The sequence below is a fragment of the Arachis stenosperma genome, chromosome 10, assembly GCF_014773155.1.
Source record: "Arachis stenosperma cultivar V10309 chromosome 10, arast.V10309.gnm1.PFL2, whole genome shotgun sequence".
NCBI classification, from domain to species: Eukaryota; Viridiplantae; Streptophyta; class Magnoliopsida; order Fabales; family Fabaceae; genus Arachis; species Arachis stenosperma.
Window position 1 is genome coordinate 127,290,573 of NC_080386.1, and position 9,848 is coordinate 127,300,420.

At 27.2% G+C, this 9,848-nt stretch overlaps 2 protein-coding genes across 5 annotated transcripts; one reads left to right on the top strand and one right to left on the bottom strand.

Moving 5' to 3' along the window:
• Positions 1-2,426: 2,426 nt before the first annotated feature.
• Positions 2,427-2,804, bottom strand: LOC130957678 (uncharacterized). The gene has a single exon (XM_057884524.1). The coding sequence runs from the start codon at positions 2,802-2,804 to the stop codon at positions 2,427-2,429; it is 378 nt and encodes a 125-aa protein (XP_057740507.1).
• A 4,794-nt stretch (positions 2,805-7,598) lies between these two features.
• LOC130954980 (transcription factor TCP13-like) lies at positions 7,599-9,454 on the top strand. Of its 4 annotated transcripts, none has more exons than XM_057881759.1 (2): positions 7,599-7,822; positions 8,092-9,454. In XM_057881759.1, the coding sequence occupies exon 2, from the start codon at positions 8,180-8,182 to the stop codon at positions 9,158-9,160; it is 981 nt and encodes a 326-aa protein (XP_057737742.1). In that variant the 5' UTR covers positions 7,599-7,822; positions 8,092-8,179; the 3' UTR covers positions 9,161-9,454. The 4 variants fall into 4 exon arrangements, with proteins under 4 accessions (XP_057737742.1, XP_057737744.1, XP_057737743.1 ...); XM_057881761.1 differs by having other exon boundaries at positions 7,604-7,784; XM_057881760.1 differs by having other exon boundaries at positions 7,755-7,833.
• Positions 9,455-9,848: the final 394 nt, after the last annotated feature.

Sequence of the window (9,848 nt, forward strand, 5' to 3'; positions counted from 1 at the left end):
ATATTCTATGATCTTCTAGAGTCTTCTAGAACCTTTTAGGGTATTCCAGGAACTTCTAGGACATTCTAGAACGTTCCAGAACCATCTAGAGTATTCTCAAACACTCCAGAAAACTATACAAACACTGTTAAATCTAACCTTCTAAAAATTTACCGTGACATATAGAACAAATAGAAAATAAACGAAAAGGGATGAGAGATATAGACTTTTTTTTATTGACGGTTAAAAAATTAGATGCATAAATATCACAATATTACTAAATAGAGATACCTAAAATAAAAATCACAAAATAAGTGTTTGTCCCTCTCATTGTCTTTCACTCTTTAATTTTCAAGTAGGCAAGGTGCTATCTTTGATTCCTGAGCGGATAATAATAACAACAACACATATACAGTAAAAGTAGGAATCATCTTCTAAAGATAAAAGAGAAGATAGAATAATAAATATTTTGCTTTCAATTCTCCCACTCCCCAAAAAAGGAGTATTGCCTTTTGGATCTTACTTCGTCTTCATCCCCTTCAGTCTACATTGCTTAGATATATTCTTCTTTGTTTCTTCCACATTATTCTCTTTTTTTTTTATGTTCTATTATTCTTCATTTCTTTGGCATCAACAAAAATTAAAAGTAGTATTTGGGTCTGCCTTTTACTTTATTCACTTATAAATCATTGTTATTGTACTTTCCCTTTTTCTTGCATTTCCCATTTATTCAACATATGTTTTCTTATATATATGTTTTTTTATATCTCTTTTTGGGTGTCTAGCTGAAGTGCTGCTTCTAGGGCTCAGCTATATACAGCATCAGCATGCATCAAACTATTTCTAATTTGAATAAACATAAAACCAACACATCTTAGGGTTTTCATTTCATGATTATATATATGATCTGTTGAAACAAATAATTTAGGGTTTAGAGTTTTTATCATCACTCTGTTCGTTAGAAAAAAAAAATTGTTATTAGATATAATAAACAAATTATTTTTTACATAATTAAAAGTGTTTAGGATCAACTTGTTTATATATATATATATATAAAAACAAAATTTAACCTATAATTCAACTATGATAGGTTTTCTAATTTTTTAGAGGTTAATATTCAAATTCGTTTTTAAAAATTGATTTATTTTTTAAATTAGCTTTCAAAAATTTTTGTTAGTCATATTAGTTTTTGAAAAATATAATCGTAAATCAAATTAACTATTCCATTAATTAAATGATGATGCGTTTTCATTACGTAGTGTCTTCTGATATGTCATTATATCTAATTGATAGAATGATCAATTTGACTAAAGATTATATTTTTTAGACATTAATATGACTAACAAAATTTTTTAAAAACTAATTTAAAAAATGAATTATCTCTTTAAAGACATATTTGAGCTATTATATTAATCCAAATGTTTAGATTTGTGGTTTTTAAATTTTCATTTTATATTGGTAATTTTAGATGCAAAATTTTTTTTTATCAATTGATTTTTGTCTTTTCTCTAATAGGACCAGTGTGAGGTAGAATAAAAAGCAAAAGATCAGAATAGTTTTCCTTTTTTGCTTTTTATGGAGCATAAAAGAGGAGTCACTTCTTTTTCTTTTTTCCCCTTGATAAACAAACGCATAAAAATAGTATCTTTTGGAATGTTATTCCAGATTCCATAGATGAGAGAAAAAAGAAGAAGAAGAAAAAAATGTGTATATAATTACAATGTTAATCTACAATTTTTTTATTCTCATAATGTGTAAATATATATATATATATATATATATATATATATATATATATATATATATAAAGATACTTGATCTAAACTACTCCATTTTCTCCCCTTATACATATAAAGACTTGAGCAGATTTATTATTCATGAGTTTCTTCTCATCAATTACTTTCTGCATGTCTTAGGGTTTGTCCTGATTTTTAATTTGGGAAATCCACATCAAGAACTGAACAACTAAACAAATTTGTGACTACCACATGATCAATAATTTTGTTTGAAGCCAACGTGCGTATAGCTATGATCAGCATAAATAAATAAATAAATAAAATTAAACAAGAAAACTAATTAACTAACATGGTCTACTCTCATTTTTGCAAAAGAAGGGAAAAAGAAGCCAGAAAAAATAATATTATTAGCCATATATGAGCTAAAAAATTGTTTATGTTGGGAAAAACTCAACAAATTAAAGGTTCAAAACAAGAATTTGTCTAACAGTGAAAGTACAAAAAATAATTTTTTTACAACTTGTGTGATTAAATAGACAATACCAAAGATATTACAAGCAACAATTATACTGGCAGAAATTAAATAATCAGACACCAGAATTTTAACTTGGAAAACCCCCCCAAAAGAGGGACAAAAAATCCACGGGACCTAGTCCAGTAAAATCTTCCACTATCAGAATAATGGATACACAAACATTCTTCCTAATGACACTAGGGCATCTCAACAATCAACAAAACTTGCAACTCATCATTCAAAGTGATCTCATTATTTGTCAGTTGGTTCACTGTCTCCTGAAAAATGCTCAAGTACTCCGGCATTGATTTACCTTCAGTATACTTCATATTGACAAGCTTCCTAATCAAGAATGCTTTGTTTTGCACATTCTTCTTCTCATATAACTCTTTTAATTTGTTCCACATCTTCTCGGCGTTCGTTTCGGTGTCAACATGTGGATACACGCTAAGATCAAGCCATTGCCTTATCAAAGCAACTGCCTTCCGATTCAGCTTCTTCCATTTAGTATCGGATTTGGTACCTTTGGATTTATTCCTCTCCACAGAATCATACAAATCCTTGCTATATAACATATCTTCAATGAGGGATCTTTTAAATTGAATAATTTTGAGAATTCAATTTGACCATATTTGATCCATAAGTATTTTCCTTCATTTAATCGGCACAGAAATAAATAACCAAAACTCTTTACCTAAAGAGTGTGTAATATCATTAGTATGAATGATATGTGGCTTAATTGATTTCTTCTTAAAATCTCTCCAAAATCTCTCCGGTGGTCGAAAACTCTCCAAAGTGGCCAACAGTTTAGTCATAAGTTAATATGAAAAGAATGTTAATAAATATGATCTCTTCTTCCTTCTGATCTCTAATTTTCAAATTTGGTACTCATCCTAAGTCACTCATAACATACCCTTATAAAAGAGGGTACGTAGTTTTCAATGTGGGGGCATGTAGTTTAATTGAGAGGGTTCTAATAACTTCTTACGTTTGGTATATATCTACATCCAACACTTGCTATATGGCTAGACGATCAACCATTGGAGACTTCACCCTACTATTCATTAATATTAGATTGTGACGTGTGCTGTGGGATATATATATATGCACGCGGTAATTAGAATTATATTTTCAATAACTATGATGGAGTATAGTTGGTTCTGTTTTATGGTTAACAAAAACAAACAAATTAAATTGGTTAAAATACAATCATATTTGATTTTTGTTTGTTTGTTAATTACTTGAAATCGATTCAATTTGATTAAAATTGTTTCTTTGCCAAAGTTACCAATAAAAACGCAATTCACCGTATAAAAGGTATGACAAACGTAATATTGTAAAATTATTGCTTGAAACTTGTGCTTTTATATATATACATGATAAGATAAGATATGTGTAAGATTCTAAAATGGTGATTGGCAAATGAAGAAAAGAAAAACTTGCGTACGTTTCTTTTATCCATTACACACACATGAACGTGATTAATTATTAATTGACTTGAATTCTTTTGAAAGAAAACATGGGATTATTAGACCCACTTGTCAGCTGTTAGGTTCTCTTCTCATGCATGCGTATCTTTCTCTCTTTTGTGTATGTGGTCTTGCTTCTACTAATAAGTCACTGTTTTTAATAGATAAGTAGGGGCGGGAACATTTTATCTTATAAACCCTACTTCATAAGCATCAAATTCAAACGTATACTAATTTAAATTACATTGAGAAATCATAGAAAATTAATTTTTTAATTAGTTAATATTAATTAATTTTGTTTAATTCTAAATTTTTTTATTTTTTAGAAGATTTAAAATTTAAAGTTTAAAATTTAGAATTAAATATTTAAAATTTATAATTTAAAATTTAAAATAAATAAAATTAATTAAAAAAAGTTAGCTCTCTAATATTACTCATTTAAATTAGAACATTACGTTGAATGTCGATTGAGATACACACATATAAAAAAATAATATTTTTTCACAAAAAATATCATAAACTAAAAATTAATTACTAAAAGTGTATTTTTATTTTTAGTGTTTTTGTTTTTAAAATTGTGAAAAAAAATAGAAAGTTAAAACAGAATTTTACTATTTTTATAATTTTTTTTCTTTCATAAAATTAAAAAATAAAAAGCCCTGAAAATAAAAACACAAACTAAACACACTCTAAATTATTAGTAATATATATTAGTTCATACATTTTTTGATAAAATAATTATTATTAAAGTAATTAAATATATTATAACAAAATAATCAAATATTTTATGATATAATTAATCACAACTTTCATGAAGTTCAAATACATTTTATATAGTAATTGATCAGTGATTAATTTTACATTCACATAATATGATTATATATATCACATGTAAACTGATTCAATATAGTCCTTTTTATACTACTCATTAGATAAGATGGGAAATATATTTAAATATAATATATACATAATATATAATAAAGACGTGTTATAACGATAAAAATACAAATAAAATATGAATAATAAGTAACACATCTTTAATTCTATATATGTACTCACTATTCATCACTGCAGACTAAATTATAAATTCTTAAAATTGTGAGATTATAAGTATATAAAAGAGCATTCTAAGTTTCTAACTATATATATATATATATGATGTCATTGTATATTGGTCCCTCACGGCCTCACCTATATGTAGCTTTCGCTGTCCGAAGTAGTTATTATCATATGCAAAGGCATGACAAACTCTTGCTTGGACTTGAAACCACAACTTTTGAATCTAACTAAAGCATGAAAATTCTCTGTTTTCTCTGCATGTGATGCTTTGCCGTATTTTTGTTTTTTCTCTTACTACTCTCTATCTCCTTTTCCTTTCTTATCCTTTTTATTGTCTTTAATTTTTGGATCGATATAAAGATTATTCCAAAGAATAATAAAGATGAAAGTCTGTGGATAAAATATCAGATAACTTTGTAGCTGGTGGCCAGGGTAAAAACTAAAAAGAGAAGCCATTTATAGTTAATTTAAAACTTGTTAATTACAGACGATTTAGGTTTTTTCGATGATGGACAATTTTAAGATATTCAGTCAATTTTATCATTTTTTTTATATTTTATCTTAGTTTGTTAGCCAAATACAAAAATTTAATTCTTATAAGACATTTTATTCTCCTCTCTAATCAATACGAAAAATTGTTATTATCTTTATCATTGTCACCACCATATATATCATCACCTCCTCCTTCTCCTCTCCTTCTCTCATTTGATTTTCTTTTCTTTTTCTCCTCCTCCATCTTTATCGTCATCATTATCATCATCATCATTATTATTATCATTTTCATTATTATTGTTATCTTCTTCTTATGTATAAATAATATTTATCATTTAGTTTTGAATTTTTATACTTATTCTGCTTAATTTCGCTACGTTATTTACTAATTTTTTTACTTATTTTTTTATCAAAATTTGTAAATCTGCAACTCAAATTTTCATGAAATATATTTTTAGTTCCATCATATTATTTAGTTAAAAATTTTAATATTAGAGTGATGACATTTCGATATTAGAGTAAATCTTTAGAAATTTATGTGTTAATTTTATATATCAGCAGATATATTTACTTCTTATACGAAAATATCATTATTCATTATGTTTTGAATTTTTACACTTATTCTATTTAATTTTATTGCATTATCTATATTTTTTCACTTATTCTTTTTTAATTAAAGTCTGCAACTCAAGTTTTCTGAAATAAATTCTTAATTATATCACATTAGTTAAAAATTTTAGTATTAAAATAAAGATATTTTAATATTATTTTTTAGATTTTTATGTATTGTTTTATATATGAGATGCAATTCAAGTTTTCTGAAATAAATTTTTGGTTATATCACATCATTTAGTTAAAAATTTCAGTATTAGAATAAAGTTATTTTAATATTATTTTTTAGATTTTTATGTGTTGTTTTATATATGAGATAAGCATTCAATTCATTAACAGTGTAATATTTTTTAAAAAAATTTAATATTTTTTTGTGACATATTATTGAATTTTTTATGTAAATTTTAAATAATTTCGGTGCTATCTTGTTTTATTTTATAGAGTCAATATGATTTTTTGGGATTTAAAATTAGAAATTCAATTTTGTTAGTTGTATATTAACACAAATAGAATGCTAAATTTGAGAATATTAATTCTAGTTTTTAATTAAAAAAATATTTAAATTCTGGTGTCATTTCAAATAAATTTTTTTTTCTAATAAGAATTCAATCCAATAAATATAAATCTATGTTTATTTAATTAAATAAGATTGTAATCAAGTACATACATATTCATTTAAGTCTAATATAAAAGATAATATTGCTAAAAAAAAGTAAAAGCAACAGAAAAAGAAAAAAAAGAAAGAAAAAAGAATAAAAAGAATAAAAATATAACATTAAAAGAAGATTCATGTATTTTTGTAGTAAAATTTTGATGTTAAAATTAAAATTTTTTTTGTGTTATTATATATTAAGAAATTTCGGTATTATTTTTTGATAAATTTTACACAATTTAAAACTCTCCTCCTTCTCATTCTTTTTATTTTTTCTTTCTTATTTCATTTTTTTAAAATTCTTTTTTTTTATTTTTTTAAAAAAATAAAATAAAAAAATCAAATAAAAAAAATAACGGTAATAACACCTGAGAAAAAAATAAAAATAAAACACAGCAACAATAGAAGAAAACGGCAAAAAAAAAACATAAAAAAGAAGAAGTGCACAATTTTATGTGCATATAAGCATATTGTGTGAATAAGTGTTATTAGATTTGGACCAATTTAATTAAATTTAGTTATAAAAGATATTTGGACGTCTAACGGAACAATATAAAATATGTTTCGCTTTTTTTTCTCTAACCGAGGTAGGACTTCAGACATGAAGCATAGTAGCTAGAGCATACAATTTTGTGATATATAGGTTCCAAAACATTATTGATGAGGGCGTTTAATGTTTTCCCTTTGGAAGTATATCAACAATGAAAGCATGCAGCAAGAAACAAGTCTTTACTTAATTGCTATACCTATTCACAAGAACAACGTTTTTCATTCTTGAATGATATTTAATTTTGTCTGAGCTTCAATTCTATTATATCACCCCCACCATGTGAAAGTGTTTCATGAGTAACAAAATGTTTTGTAGTTGTCAATAAATTCAGTGTGCCCAGCCGCTTTTTGAAATGTGTAACAAATAATGGTCCCTTCACTGGTAAGTGGTAACTAATTGGTTAACAGAATTTCTTTTAACAATAAGTGTGGAAATATCTGCCCTAATGTGGAAATCATCATCAACCATGTCCATGACAACAACATATATATATATAAATGATAAGATGAAGAAGTAGCTACCAAATTTATTTGACCAATAGGGTCATATGCCACGTGGCCATGTATCCACCATTGCTTTATCTTTCAGTGCGCCGTGGTCGGTTCCATTCCAGAATCTCTTCCTTAGCTTCCTTTCCTTCCTTTTCCTAATTAACTATTCAACTCTCATTCTTCACACACACACTCTTCCTTTTCAATTTGGCATATAAAAAGAAATTAAGGTGCACATCTGTATGGTAGTTCATGATATTTATCAGTGGTAGGTACTAGGTAGTAGTGTTCATGTATTACTATTTTCTTCTTCTTTAATTTATTATATTCTATTTGCTAGGGTTTAGTTATGTGAAGTAGCAACATATTATTAATAATTAGTCCTTCCTTGACCCCTATTTAATTGCTTTGACTTTGATTTGGTCTCTTTAATCTCTTCAACTGAAATTAAATTAAACTACATACATAAATATCATTATCATTATTATATTATTTTTTCTCAAAGCCTAATAATAATTTCATAATTTCCTGAACTAGGTACTATGGAGTTGGAACCAGCTGCAAATCAATTCAGAGTCAAGAACAAGTTTGATGAAGCAGTAGTCAAAGTTAGAAACGAAGAAGAATGAAAGAGATCATAGATTCATCATCATCAGATCTTGCAGCTGGCCTGGTTTCAAGAACAACAAGAAGTGATGAAAAAGCAATTAGTAAGGGTCCATCACCATCATCATCACATCAATGGCTAAGATTGAAGGATCCGCGGATCGTACGGGTATCAAGAGCGTTGGGAGGAAAAGACAGACACAGCAAGGTTTGCACAATAAGAGGGCTAAGAGACAGAAGGGTAAGGCTTTCAGTTCCCACAGCAATTAACCTCTATGATCTTCAAGACAGGTTAGGGCTCAATCAACCAAGCAAGGTTGTTGATTGGTTACTCAATGCTGCTAAGCATGAAATTGATGACCTTCCCCCTCTTCCCATTCCTCCTTCCAATTTTACCCTTGCTTGTTATCCCTCTCTTCCTACTAATAAATCTAATCATAAAGAGCAGGATAGTAGTAATAATAGTACTAGTGCACATGTTTTGCCTAATACTTTTTTATTACCAACAACAATAAACCATAATCATCATCCTCCTTCATTCTTGGGATTATTGAACACTATGCCATCATCAATTGGTAATCATTTTTACCAATCAGCTTCTCATGATGATGTTGCTCATCAATTATTGGGGAATAATAATAGTAATAATAATAATAATCTTGGATTTGTGAACCAAACAGATTTACATGGTGGGGTTAATGTTGTAAATTTACCCTTTCAAAACTTAGGAGCTTCTCAAATATTGTGTTGTTCTCCTTCTCCTCTTCAACGTGCGGCGGCCGCGGCGACGACCACCGCGACAACAACACAGTCGTATTTTTCTCCTTCTTCTTTTTCGCATTATAATAATGATAATGTTGCTGCAGCAATGGAAATAATGGATCCAAGGCAAATCAACCACCACCATCAGATGATGATGGTGATGAGTAATCATCAGAATCTTGCAACATCACCTAATAGAAGTGAAAGCCAATCTCATGCTGATGATAGTGCAAATTAAAGTTAAACTACAAAGGTACTCTACCAAAATGTGCATGGATCATGATGATGAGAGCAGTTAGCTGCCTGGAGTTTGATTTGAATAATTATTTTCATTCGTCTTATGCTAATTCATATTTATTCTGTGTTCTTGTATACTGATTTTGATTAGTTTATTACTATTATGTGTACAATTTTCCGTTCAGTTTGAGTTTGAGATTTGAATTTACGTGTTATATGACATACAAAGGGTTATAAAGAATGGTTTCATTTTAGCTGTAACTAATGTTATCTCATTTTGATAGTGCCTTTAGTTTGGGATATATTAAAAGAAGATATTCATATCTTAATTGTGTGTTTTATTAAACCCTTAATGATACAACATTATTCTACTTTTTATTCATGCTTCGATATTTTTACATCTTTGGTATTACATGAGAGTATGAGACCAAAAATATATATAGCAAAGGAAACCATATTAAATCTGCCATAAGTTAGATGCACTAGTCTTCAACAAAATTAAATTAATTAATTAAAGTTATGTAACTTCATTTTGTACAAGAAATCACATTTTTTATATAGTAGTAATGAAACCAATCAACACATTAAATATGTTTCATCAATTTTTTCCTACAGAATTTTCTTAATTATTATTGTTATTGTTATACTATAAAATTACTAGAGATGTAATTATTCATATGCTTTTCTTT

Bases quoted from the DNA above. Each gene is read 5' to 3' on its own strand.
- LOC130957678 (XM_057884524.1), bottom strand. From the start codon at position 2,804: ATGTTATATAGCAAGGATTTGTATGATTCTGTGGAGAGGAATAAATCC.
- LOC130954980 (XM_057881759.1), top strand. From the start codon at position 8,180: ATGAAAGAGATCATAGATTCATCATCATCAGATCTTGCAGCTGGCCTG.